The sequence below is a fragment of the Engystomops pustulosus genome, chromosome 5, assembly GCF_040894005.1.
Source record: "Engystomops pustulosus chromosome 5, aEngPut4.maternal, whole genome shotgun sequence".
Lineage (NCBI taxonomy): Eukaryota > Metazoa > Chordata > Amphibia > Anura > Leptodactylidae > Engystomops > Engystomops pustulosus.
Genome location: NC_092415.1, coordinates 23,337,696 through 23,352,077, shown reverse-complemented (window position 1 = coordinate 23,352,077; position 14,382 = coordinate 23,337,696). Strand labels below are relative to the sequence as shown.

The 14,382-nt window shown below is 41.3% G+C and overlaps 1 protein-coding gene across 1 annotated transcript in view; it reads right to left on the bottom strand.

Annotated features, from left to right (window-relative positions):
- Positions 1 to 2,109: 2,109 nt before the first annotated feature.
- The window catches only part of RSPO2 (R-spondin 2), an 86,251-nt gene continuing 73,978 nt past the window's right edge, over positions 2,110 to 14,382 (bottom strand). Inside the window, exon 8 of the mRNA XM_072151328.1 lies at positions 2,110 to 2,935. Coding sequence (XP_072007429.1) covers positions 2,823 to 2,935 — 113 coding nt within the window. The 3' untranslated portion in view covers positions 2,110 to 2,822. The remainder of the gene's footprint in view (positions 2,936 to 14,382) is intronic.

The following is a 14,382-nucleotide window of genomic DNA, read 5'->3' as shown; positions in this document are numbered from 1 at the left end:
AACATATGCAGATATACAGCACATACGCACACATAGGGGCACATTTGCAAAGGGCAGTTTTATTTTGGACTTTGCACATTCTTTTCAGTGCACACTGCTTGCACATGTATTTAAGAACTGACTGCTCCATATTTGTGTTGCATGCAACAGTTTTGTGGCACGTCTGCACTATTCTTTATGTGACACAAATTTCTGCACTAAAGGGGCGTCCCGGTGCTCAGTCGGACCATGTGCCTGATTTATCATGCACAGTCTGACAAAAGTGTGCCGTACAAAAAAAAAGAAAAAAGTTGGTGCACTCTGTCGGGGCAGTATACACAGGCAAACTGCACCTAGTACAGACTGCACTGTTCTTAGTAAATGTTCCCCATGGAGTATATATATATACACACACACACACACACACACCACACATAGATACAGAATATACACAACAAATACCCCAGATGCCAGGGCCCCCTGACATGCGGCCCCATAGCAGCTGTGATGGCATGCAGCCCCACAAGGTTGCATTCATGAAGCCTTTTGCAGTCCCAACGTAACCATCACAAAGGAGGGCTAAGACATAAGGAGTGAACATCGGCAGCAGCCAGTGATTGACCGCTGCCGATGTGATGGGGATTTCACCGGTAATGTCACCATCTTTACATGGACATTGAGAACACTGGGGACCTCCCACACCGTACGCTCAGCAGAGGTTGGGGGTGGATGCTGTACTTTGCATCCGTCGCCACTGTCCTTTGTTGAGCAGGTACGGCGCTCAGCAGGAGCGAGTGTTTTCCACTTTATAATATAGATATTTGTGTGCTTTTTTTACAATTACATATATGTTTTTTACAATTACTCTGGAAAACACAGCAAGCTACATCTTTCCATCATGTATACTGTTCCGACACAGGCAAAAAGTTTGTCTCCTTCTGCCAATATAGGTCTAGGTATACGCTCAGCACCGGGAGCTTACCTGGCGTATACACTGAGCATATACAAAACACATGATGTGAATGTAGCCCAAATGTCTACTGCCTTAAAGTGTAACTGTCATGTCAAAAAACTTTTGATATGTTGTAGGTCAGGTAATTTTAAGCCTTTTTGCAATTGGATTGGTTACCCGAATATTGCTCGTTCCTCTTGTATTCTGCAGCCTTCCCCCTGTTGTTAGTGACTCCTGATATGGCTGTTGCTAGGCACATTCCATCTTCACAGAGGAGCTGACTACAGAGCTAGAGACACACACCCCTTTCTCTCCCTGCAATCAGCTGTTCACCTCATGTCTCACTGCTCCAGCACTCATGTGCTGACAGGAACACTAACTAATGTAGTGACCAAACAGGTAAACTCTAATCTCTACCTCTGCTTTCCCTACATTTGTATATAAACAAATAATCCACACAGACACAAGATACAGAGCGATCACAATCCCCCTCCCCCATCACCTCACACTCCACAGCAGGAAATTGCAGGAGAGACTCTCCATGTCTTCATCGTCTAGATAGATAGGACTAGACGATGTTGTATTTTCAGAGACGGCGCCAATCATATAGGATCCGGTCTTCAGGGGGTGTAACTATAGGGGGTGCAGAGGTTGCGGTGGCACCCGGGCCCAAGAGGTTTAGGGGGCCCTTATGGTGTCACTTTCCCATATGAGAAGACTAAACAATAAACAATACATTATAGTCGGGAGCCTGTCACAGACTTTGAATGGAGCCCCCTTCCCCAGTGGCGGAACTAGAAGCGGATGGGCCCCAGTGCAAAGATCTGCTATGGGGACCACCCTCTGCTGGTTACTCCCCTGTGTTTTGAGCATATGTAGTGTATATGCAAAGTATATATGAAATATGTGTATTCTGAAGAATAATATGCGGTATGGGTCCGGCAGCGAGGGTTTAGGTATATGGGGGATCCCATTTCTAAGTCTGCACCGGGGCCCACTGGGGTCTTGTTAGGCCACTGCCGGTCTTGCTCCATTCAGGTAAGAAAACCCCAGTTGCAATACCAGACACAGCCTATGGATGGCGTAACAAGAAATTTCCAATGGGGGATAATACTAGAGAAAACATGGGTAGATTGATATACAACTATGAACCCAAGACAAGAATATATACACAGTAAATAAGTTTATTATATTGAGCGTCTCAGCACTATGTACAAAGAATAACTGCGGCGCCAATCGGGACATGAAGCCATTACTGTCGTAGTACTGTATATTAGCGTCAACAGTTTTAATACACAACTGTCTGGTTATAAGAGGCACTGAGAACCAACATCAGCTAAAACAAAGATGTCAAATACAGTTGTTATAAATGTACAATATGGAAACCAAAAAAAAAAAAACCAATAAAAATTTACATTTCTACTTCCAAACATTTTAGTTTTTTTTTTTGTCTTGTTTCTTTACAGAAATATACACAAGTCCGTTTTGTTTTGTATTTTATTTGCTGTGTGGCGTTCGGTTAACAGTCCCGATCCAAAAATACTGGCGGTTTCCATCGTAGGCACTGAATTAAAAAATAAAAAGAGAAACTAGTCGAAAAACCCGAAGCGAGAAAGTCTTTGATACGTTTACACCAGGTCACTGATTCAACTCAGTATTTTTGAATGTTGGCGTAATTCAGAGGAGTAAAAAGAAAAAAAAAATTATAAAAACAAAATAAAAAAGTATAAATAACACAAAAAAAAATAAGCTTGTGATATGTTCACAAAATATTAGTAACCAATACCGTCAAAGCAGCCATTCTGCAGTTCGTCCGTGTGCAAGAGCATGTAGCAGCCTTTGTGCACTTAGCAAATGGAAAAAAAATAAAATAAAAAAATTATTGTCTTTTCTACTGACTGATCCTGTCTGTGGCAAGAAAAACACTGTGTTGCTCCTGGGCTCTTTCAAGCAACTTCTTCTTCTTCTTTTTGTTCTTTTTGTCCTTCTTCATTGTTCTTTTTCCTAGAAAAGAGGACATAGTTGTCATTTATTTTATAGATATAAAAATACACATTTCATAACATCAGCAGGGTCCCTCATTTGCCGAAAATCAGATCATAAAATTTCCTGAATGACTCCTGGACTTCAAAGTAAAATCGCCTTTCACCATTTTTACTTATATAATATATTACATCAGTCTGAGCTTTAGCTTATGGTTGCCGGCCTTCCTCTCCAAAGATAGCAGATTGCATATGATAAAAATTCTGGCTGCTTGTAACCACCACTAGAGGGAGCTTAGCAGTTTACTGCTTATTAGATTATTATGGAATGATGTTTTGCATAACCCCTAAAATTGTGGGATTTCCTGTGGCTTAGATAAATGGGTCTGGGATGGGGGGGGATGATAAGAGTCCAAAAAGGGAAGAGCAGAATGAATAGTTACTGACCTAAAAAGCATGTGACCACCAATCATCTAAAATGTATGGACAGTGTTAGAGTTACTCCCCTATACGGGTTCTGGGACAATTCATGACTATGGATGATTGGAACCACAACATGCAGTATGTTTGAAGACAGGGGTGCACCAGCCATGGAGGAGAGTTCAGCCCCTTGCCTCAGGCAGCACCAATTACAGCAGGATGGGGGGCAGCATCAGGGGCGCAATCTCCTACTACAAACCAGGACCTGGCATTTAAAGATAGTGAGGGAGATATATCAGAAGTGTCTAGTTTTTACTGGCAACAAATCAGAGCTCAGCTTTCATTTTCCCACAGCTGTTTAGAAAATAAAAGCCGAGTTCTGATTAGTTGCCATGAGCAAATCCCTCAGTGTCTCTTCAGATGTCAGCGACTGCGTGGAGAACCCCCTTACTACAAAAAAAACTTTCTACTGGATGTGGAAGAGCGGGCATCGTTCTACAGCTTGTCTCAGGCAGCAGCAAGTTTAGGTTTACCCTTGGTTGTAGAAACCACTATGGATCTCCTAGGACTAAAAACTTTGTAAAAAGGTAGAAAAGATATTCATCCTGCCCACAAAGGTTTTAGCTTTGTCTTGGAGGATCACTGTTGCATTGTGGGTCAGAGCACAGGGTTATAACAGCCCCTTTCAGTTTGGTTCCTTTGATTTGCCATGATACAAGAGTCAAATACTGTCCAGAAATTAAAAAAAAACATGGTGGCTCTCTAGGTGTAGTGGTTTAAAGAGTAAGAGGTCATGTGTTCCCAATCTTTGTCAGTCCCTCTACGTAAAAGCAAAGTTGGCACGGACTCAGTGAGAATATTGGAGAAATGCGACATGTTAGGCCAAGCCATCAAATTCAGGTGGAGAACCAATTATGAAGGATCCATGGTGGGCGGCATTCGAGTCAAAGGGAAAACAAGCGAGGGTAAGTTTTTAATTCATTTCCTTTATGTGACCCCAAGAATTTAACCAAAAACATGACACTCGTACATCTGTTGTCACCATTGACGTGAATAACGGAACAGAAGCCGATAGAATTCTAATGGCACAGAACAGTAGTTTACCAGCCCAAATCCCTGAATGTTCTGATCAGAGTCATGAAACATGGACTCTAATCTCCGGGGGAACTGAAACATATAGAGAATTATGATCCCAAGCGATTTGTAACGTCAGCCAAAAATCTGGACGTAGTTAATATTTTAATGAAACCGCGCTTATAACATAATCCATCAAATCACAAACAATAGTTTTCAGGCCGAATCAGAAACACATGACCGAGAATTGATGTCTCATACGGTACATACATGGACTAATCTTACATTCATGACCCTCACGTGCAATAGGGCCATAAGATGTACATATATTAGTATTAGGAGTTATCAACTAGTGGCCATGGTTGAACTCTGGATGGAAGATCTGTACACCCCCTACATCTGGTCTTCATATTCTACAAAAATTACCATTGGTGCCCCATACACAAGGTCTTCATTGTAGGCAGAGTCAAGATGTATGCGTCTGGAGGTGACCCCTAGGTGTGTATGTTTCTTTGTCTAAACTGGGGAATTTATTAATTTTAGGGATCTGGTGTGGTGTCTGAATGATTTAAAGGTAATCTACCACCAGACACAACCCTTTTAATCTAAAACACACATGTTCATGTGTGTCTCTTCAGTTAGGATCGTTGTTCTTGAAGTTTCCAAGGGCCTTGTTTGAAAAAATGGTATTAAAAAATATGCAAATGAGTCAGAGGGGCTCCAATTTGCATCATCAGAGCCCCTCCTGGCATTGACGTCTTTTGATTATCCACCCCCTTTCCTTCAGAGTACTCACCGCCTCCTACCTCCCCCCTCCGGCTAGAGAGCCAGTAATGTGAGCCGGCTCTTGACAATTCACACGCCTGTGCGGAAGTATCCCCATCGTGAAGCTGGCTCTGTGGCTGGAGATGGAGAAGGCGGGGAGTATGCAGAAGAGAGGCGTGAAAAATGTAAACATTATGCAACGCAGAGCCCCTGGGGCTCATTTGCATACTTTTAAAACCCTATTTTCGTAAAAACGAGGGCAATGGAAACTACACGAACAATGGATCCTGTTGGAAAGGACTCACAAAACATCTCTGGTGGTGAATTTCCTTTAAAGTTTTGATCAAACATCTGTGATCCTAATTTTCCTGGAATTCGACTAGTAACTTCTTCATTCTACTATTCCTGAGGATCCTAGAGCGCAGGCCTAGACTATCAGAAATAATGGCCTCCAAAAACATTAGTACTAAAAGAACCAGGAGTTCGAGGGATTAAAAAAAAAAAAATAGAATTTTTGAAAATATTTTTGAACTTTTTTTTTTTTTCATAAATTCAACATTTTGAAATCTATTCTGAAATCGGTGCCAACTATGGGTTAATACTGGCAGCATAGAGTCCTCCACAAGGTGGGGATATTCTGCTGAAAATCCAACATCACAATGCATCATGGAAGTCTTCTACAGACCACGTCATCCGATGTCATCTGGCATTAGAGACTCACAAATGGGACATTAGAATTTTATATTAAAACGCTGAGAAACCAACATTTTGGTAAAATAAGAGTCTATTAAGCAGATAATATGTTCACAATGAAACCTGAAGTCCGGTGAAGTTTGTAGCCTGTCAATCACTACTCTACGGTGCAGAAGTGGAATCCCCCTTTAAGTGGAAAAATCATTCAAACATCAACCTAGATGTCATCTCAGAGAGAATGAGAATTATGCTTAATATCTAAAATCTCTTAACTTAATCAGAATCAGAGACTGGAGCTTCATTTTTTTTAAATCAGAAACTTTAAAAAAGGAGTATTCCCATCTTGATCACCATCATGCGTTTTTTTGTAGCTCTTATTCAACTCTAGTTCCATGAAACTTCCTCTGGGAATTACAGAAACAGACTAGATGCACACCAGGTACATATGGTTCTTTCTACAACTCCCAACCACTCAGTAAAAGCCAAATGAGAGTTTAAGGAGTCGTCCACTTTCATCCAATAATTGATATTGATTTCCATAATGAAAAGTTAAACAATTTTCCAATATATTTTCTGTATTAATTCATCACGGTTTTTCAGATCTCTGCTTGCTGTCCTGCTAAAGGTATCTTCATGGTTTACTTCCTGTGGAAACTGGTCCCTAGTCATGTGATGTCACACAGGTGCACGGCTCGTTATATCCTTGGCCACATGATGTCACACAGGTGCACGGTTTGTTATATCCCTGGTCATGTGATATCACACGGGTGCATGGCTCGTTATTTCCCTGGTCATGTGATGTCACCCAGATGCACAGCAATTATACCCCTGGTCATGTGATGTCACACGGGTGCATGGCTCGTTATTTCCCTGGTCATGTGATGTCACACAGACGCACAGCTCGTTATATCCCTCATCATGTGATGTCACACAGGTGCACGGTTTGTTATATCCCTAGTCATGTGATGTCACACAGTTGCATGGTTCATTATATCACTGGTTATGCGATGTCACACAGGTGCACGGTTTGTTATACCATAGAGTGATCAGAGCCATGCACCTGTGTGACGTCACATGATCAGAGACTCGTTTTTATACACAGGAAGTAAACACTAAACCTCCCGTTAACGGTATAACTATATAAACAATAACAGCGCACAACCCCTTTAATTTGTAGATGGAGACACCTTTCCAGACAGATATTCTAGAAATTTCTGTATTTACCAATCAAAAAATTCTAGAAAACACTGCAAGTTTTCATCCGCTTGTTATTCTCTACACTGTTGTACCAATTGGACATATGGAGACTGTGCAGGGACATGTCCACAACGGGAAACACCCACTTGTTAATATATTCAGATAAATGAATACAGATGATCCTTTCATGAGGACAACAAGTATTAGAATGATTTACACTGTGGCAACTCATTCCATTATAGAGATATCTTCCCATATAGAAAAGCATTCAATATTAGACAAAGGACGGAGGAGAAGGATAAATCCCCTATTATTGTTCTGTGGTCTAGGAAATAACAGAAGCTGAAAACAAAAAAAATATTGCTTTCTTGACCAAACCGAAAAAGAAGTGCACACAGAGAATCTGGCGCCAAGAAGATTTGATTTCAGTGTAAGAAATTAGATTAGGTCTCCATTAGGAAGGTGCGCGCAGCTAAGAGGCCGGACCCGAGCTGCTTTGTGCTCGACTTGGTCTTCAAATAAAGATTATACGAGGAGTTTCCCTCATTTTACCAAAATATCACCGTCCTAGATGAATATTGCTTCTATAAACATCTAAAATCTATAGGTAAAGAACACATCGGGAACAAGTCGGAGGAATAGCAGTCAACAAAACAAGCATTTATCCATCAGCTTCCAAAAGGTAAACATCAACTTTGGGGTGGAGCTTAAAGGGATTGTCTTGATTGATTTTGATTGATGGCCTAACCCAAGCAATCTATAATCAGTGATGGGCTCCCATTGAAGTGAATGGAAGTAGCACCCAGTCATTACACAGATCTAACAGAATCTGTGATCCATATTTTGCCTGCTGATCACTGTAGGACCTGGGTGTTAGCCCCTCTCTAATTAGAGATCGACACCCTTTCCTTAGGAAAGGCCATAGATTAAAAAAAAAAAAATTGCAGACAACTCCTATATGAGCTCCCTTATCTTAGTATAAGGCCAGGCTAATGCGTTACATTGTTCGAATGAGTATCCGTATGTAATCTACAATTTGAGCAGGTAGCCCAGGTCGTGGCACCTGTTCCGACCATTGTACAATGTACTAGATTTATGAAAGTTGACAATTGAATCATCTAATAAATTTTCATTACTTATAGGTTTCCCACAAGTGAAATCTTTTAAAGGACTTCTACATAACAAACCGGGCTATGACCACCCTTCCCCACTCCACCAACTTTGGTTTTCATTGTTGGCCCATGTTGCCAGCTCGACTATGACATCCACCGGCCTGTATTTTAGCCATAAGTGCCACCACAGAACTCTTCACTCTCCCTAACTAACCCCTTTTGGCCCACCCTTTTTCACTAAACTCTTCCCATTTTCTTCTAAGTCCCACCCATGAATAGCATAAAATATGTAAAACAATAAGTAAAAGTGGTATAAAGGAGGGGCACTGAAGCAAAATGCACCAAAATGGCAACCATCACTAAATATAATGGCAGACTCTAAAGAGAAACCCTACACCTCCCCCCTTTTCCAACCTCACATGGCCAAAGTCCAAAAATTCTGAAGACATGAATCACATGTAAATCTTCAGAATGTGGGTTTTCCAGCAATTATAAACTCTATTGGACTCTGTGATTTAGGTTGAGAACTGCATCGTCCAATAGGAGAGGAGTAATACACCTGTAATAATACGAGTCTATGACCAATGCATTCGGCTCTTGTACGAGAACATTCTATAACCTCATGGAGAATGAATGGAATCTCACTAAATGTGTCCATTATTATGGATTTTTTTCCATGTGAGCCAAATTTTACCTTTGGCCAATATGTAATGATTTCAGCTTATCTCTTTACTGGAGCCAAGAGTTTAGAAGACAGATAGCAGATGATTTAATACGTTCTCCTTTTTATTTTCCAAAAAAAGAGAAAGGGCCAGGAAAAACAGAACTAAAGAGCTTGGTACTAAGGTAGACAAATTCCTTTTCTCAGCCTCAGAGCCCTTAAAGGGGTTAATTATAAGTCTTACTGCCGATCACAAAAAAAAGGCATTAAAATTTAGCGGCACCTACAAATAGTCACAAAATCTATATTTTGAACATATCTAATCAACTTCTTATTATGTATGCAGTGCCCCCATTCTTTATTTGAACCCTCGGGATCCAAACAAGGCCATGAGTAAGGGAGTTTTATACGCCTGAAACGCGTAGGACGATTGTTGTTACTATTATTTCACCAATTTTGGTTAACATGTGCTGTAACTTTTAAAGATGGGTGAACAATAAAGACTATGATTTTTTAACCAACATCTGGTGCGGAACGCAAGCCTTTTCCCTCTACTCCAAGTTGAATCTCTTCAGCTCGAGAGAAGCAATCAACGCATTTGCTACCATGTGGTCGGTGAGCTGAAAAAAAAAACAAAAAAAAAACTTTTTTCTGTAGTATTACATGTCAGAAATTCAGAAGACTTGACACCCCTGTCGGGGAAACTCTTAGAAAGTAAATAAGTTTGGGTATAATAAAATGGGTACGTCAAGAGAAACTCTACAGTGTCTGGGTAGGGTTGACCCCAACACTATTCTAGGTCCACCAGACACCATCGAAAATAAACCAAGGTTGTGGTGCACCCCGATGGGAAATAATTCACGGTCTAAAGGCAACAGTTACCTTTTTAACAGAGAAGATTCTGGTACAAAAGAATATACACAAAGCCTAGGGCTGACTTCTCCAATATCTTTCCTGGCGGAAGGATTTCACACTGAAGAAAAGCCTGGGATGGCTGTCCCTCTTTCTCAGAAGGCTGGTACCATAGTCAAATGCTGGGAGCCCAGGCTCTATGGCACAGTATGAAAACTTATTGGTATATTTTCCCAGAATCCCATAGTGGGGTATCAATGGCCAGAAGTCTCTACACGCCTACAAGGTGCCCTTAACTGGCAGTCACCATAAGTAGAACTTTTATTTCTGGAACCTAGTCAAATACCTCTCACTCAGCCAAACCAGTTCCCTACACTGTACTGAAGAGATGCAACCACATTGAAACAGCACTGTCTACAGTAAGGAGTCTGTTACTTATGGAATAGATATACTGGTTTGGTTTTAATCCTGCATCATGGCATTCGGTTTCCTGAAGGTCACGCTTGAGGTAATGGGAGCTGCCTTACAAGGTAGCAAAAGATGGGTGGTTTTCCTTATCCCATCCTAGAAAATGTATTTGCATATTTTCCTAAATCCCCAAGAGGAGCCTCAATAGCTATAGTGCCTACAAAGGCGGCCTTAATTGGGAGACTCCGTAAGGAGAACTTTTTCTTCCCGACCCTAGCTTCACTTCAGAGATATACAGTCGAAAATGTGAAGTGAATAAAGCAACTAAGGCATCTAAAATCTAATGGAGGACACCATTGGTTAGTCATGCCAAATGTATAGTCAGATTTAGTTCTGGGTACATTATAGGGGTATTCCTGTGACAGCAAATTATTCCCTAATTCTATGGTTGCTCCATTCATCTGTGGGTATCACAGGATATTCAAAAATTTACCTATTGGTAAGAATCCAAATGCTGGGAATCTAATGAACGACACCAGGAGTAAGGGCCACATGTAAAGGCCTGAAACGCGTAGGTTTGCCTACTTTTTATGCCATTATTGGATTTTATCTTTGTGCCAGCATGGATTAAATAAAGGAACCAAGATTTTTTACCAAATTTTGTGCAAGCTGGAAGAGCAAATTTCTTCCCTTGGATCGAAAGAACGGGGTCTGTTGTATCCACAGATGAATGGAGCAGTAGATGCCGCTCAATTCACAGGCATTGCCAGAGAAAGACTAGAACAACGCTCAACTATATCCAGCAGATCCATAGAAAAAGAATGGAGCAGCCTGTGCAACCAGCTGCCCCATTTTTTATGGAATACAAGTGACTCCACTTCTTGTGATCAATTCTGGATAGAAGATAACAACTCAACGTTGGTTTTCTTATTCGTTCCCCCCGTATAAAATCTGCTGACGAGTTTTCTTTTAAGGGACTGAAATCAATTATAATATATTCCGAAAGGGGTGCAACTCTGCATGCAAATCAATCATCCCTCTATATGGGCTGAAAATAGTTGTCGACACGTTTTGGAGAGGCCACAACATTATAAGTGCTTTTGTTTAGAAACATCAAAATGGAGACAAGAAACTGCAAGGTCATCAAAACGTAGGAGCCAAGAAGAGCCAGTCAGGTCTCCATCAGATGCTCTGCCAGGATCTGTCCAGCAATATGTACAGCACTTTCACAGGGTTAATAGAATACATTTGTGTATGGAAAAAGGGAAAAAAAAAAAAACCTTAGACTGTCAGCAGAGGCAGCAAAAATCTGATGTGTAGGCACTGATAGCGAGATTCTGATATGTAAGATATCAATCACTTCATTAATATTTTAGCAAATACCTACAAGATGTGACTTTAACGACCTTGGCATTTGCTCAACTTTTTCATGTTCAGGCCTTAAAGGGGCACTAAACTAAAATGCAGTTTCTGAAAAAAGAACGTGTACAATTTTTTTAAAAAACTGAGTGATGCTGTGAAACAACCAATCACTTAGCAATCAGAACAGATTGCCTCGGTCAAAAGTTTGCATCACCTTTTAAAAAGGAAATCTACCACTAGGATGAAGGATTGTAAACCAAGCACACTAACATACTAGTGTGTGGCCTCTCTGGAAGTATCTGTTCTTCCTTTACTTCTTATGCCCTCATTGTTACAAAAAAAAGGCTTTAAAAATTATGTATATGAGCCAAAGGGGTTCCACGGTTCATAGCCGTTTATTGAGCCGGAGGCCTCTTAGGCGCTCATTTGCATAATTTTTAAAGCCTTCTTTTTGAAAAACAAGGGTATAAGAGGACTCAAACGAATTGTTTCTTTTAATAGATTGCAACTCCCCGATTCTGGCACAGGTAGAATGTTTTCATCAGAGCCATTCCTTTGGAGATATAGGAAGTTCAGGGCAGCCAAAATTGACAATAGCAGACATAATTTGCATATTTGGTGGCAATACTGGATCGCTCAGTAACATTGGGGTCTATTATTGGCTATTATTGCAAAAAGTTGGCTATCCTGGAGCCGGTAAAAAGTAATTTTTCAAAATACACCAACATGTAGTTATACTTATCGCTTAGGGACGAGTGGACCAGTTTGAGTCCAAACTCAGCCGAGAGTTTGGGTACTGAATCCAAATGCTGGCCCCCCCACAGGTAACACTCGCGATCCGTGCTGGCAGCGATTTAAATTCCAGCGATAAAGCCACAATTTTTCCTCGAGGATCCTAGGGTTCAATTGTTTTAATGTTGGAGGTTTGAGCCAAATCCTGAACCGAAAATTGGGTTTCGGGTCCGCTCATTATTTGCGGGAGCTGCACGGGACAGACATTCACATTCAGGGTTCAGCCACCAGACCCAGACATATTGCTTTATTGGCAGCCGAACAGTCAATCCGCCAAAGCCATTTCTATGATTGGCCGGGGGGGGGACGGGGGACAATATGTTAGGTTATTGGAGTACAACATGGAAGTAGTTGTATATTATGCGACCCACTGCGCTATATAACTTAACACTCTTATACTTAAAAAATATAGACATATATGACATTTTCTGTTACGTTGTAATTTTTTGCTAAAACCAGGACTCATTCGGTTTGTCTTTCCATCCCACCCAAGAAAAGACATGAAATAGATCAATATCCTTCAGCATCAACGTGCAGAACACAATACATACGGGAGGTCACTGCTCTGTAAATTATGTTCCCTCCACTACAGGGAAAGGTGTCATCACCTTCCACTTATCCATGAAATGGAGATTCTCTTTCCTGTTCCACTCTGACTTCCATAACGAACTTAACACATGACCCATGTTTCCACAGAGAACCACTCTCACTACTGACGGATTCGTAACTGGACCATAGACAAAGGAAGATCCTCCAGGTGTGAAGACAATCAGCAGGCAGGTACAGATACAGTCAAGCTGAATTTGCCATGTGGCTCTCTGTAGTCTCATGTAAATTCGTTCTTCTCCAGAAGGTCAAATAGTGTCTCCTAAAGGCTACTACTTATGTCAATGTCTGATCTTTTACAAAGCCTTTAATCATGACCAAGAGGTAAATGTAACCCACTGAAGACATTTACAGGCAACAGTTCTTGGCTGTAGAGAGAGGGCTTTAAAGGGGTTTTTCCATGAAAGAACTTGCTGATCGGTGGGGGTCTCCATGAAGGAGTAGCCGGTTGTGCTTGGTTGGACTGCCCCTTCATCTCTACTCACACAGCAATCTCCAATGGGTGGTCCAACCGTGCAGGACCGGCTGCTCCGGTCATTTCGAGGAGCAATGAGGGGGTCCAACTTGGGTACATTGGACCATCTTTCTCAAGATCTGTGGGGGTCCCATCACCAAGACCCCCAATGATCAGCAAGCTGACCCTATGATGGAACATTGTCCCGCTATTTTCTCATGGCATACATGTTAAAAGGAGTTTTCAAGGAATGTAAATTTCCTTAGGAAAGTGCTCTATGGGATTGTCTAGAAGAAGAGTTACATATCACCGCTCATCCCTCCTCTTTACCAGTATGGAGGTTACCGATCACCACCACACTCAACCTCCTAAGATCCACCCAAGGAAATTCTACTAATCAGAGGCTACAGCAAGCCTGTGCTCCAAACACTGAAATCATACGCCAGGGGACCAGTCAATGGCGGAGTGGTAGCAGTAACTATTTAGTGACTCCCGTGAACCTCTTTATAAGGAATATTGCGTAATAAGGTGATGGCAGCTTTGAGGGGGGTTTCCAAACAGAGACCAAGAAAAAGTTTTGTACAATTTTTTTTCTTTTGATTTTCACTCACCCATCCCCCTTTTCTTAAGCTCTGGGATCTAGGACAGAAGTAGATAATACCCATTTTAAAAGATTCATCTGAAGTAAAGCAGAAATTATTTGTCTTCGATTCGGGGGCCTGAAAAAAAGATCTGCCGAATCTACAAACCACTGAATAGATTCGCTAATGGGAATATATGGTATACGTGAGCCTTGCATCATCAGGATACATCTGACAGGTTCTCCAGTGTCTACCACTGACAAGACTCCTATACCTTCTGTAGCTCCAGAAGATTCAGAGCTCCTCTTTGCCATGGGGCTCAGATGTTCAACCCAAGATATATCTATCTGAAGAGTGATCAGTACTTCTCATAGCAAGAATAACCGGATCCCACCTCTACGTGTCGCCAGCTTTCAGAGATGTCACAATGAAGCCATCTCCGATAATTGAAGGGTCCGTATTTGTCTAGGAAATGTAACAGTATCAATTAGA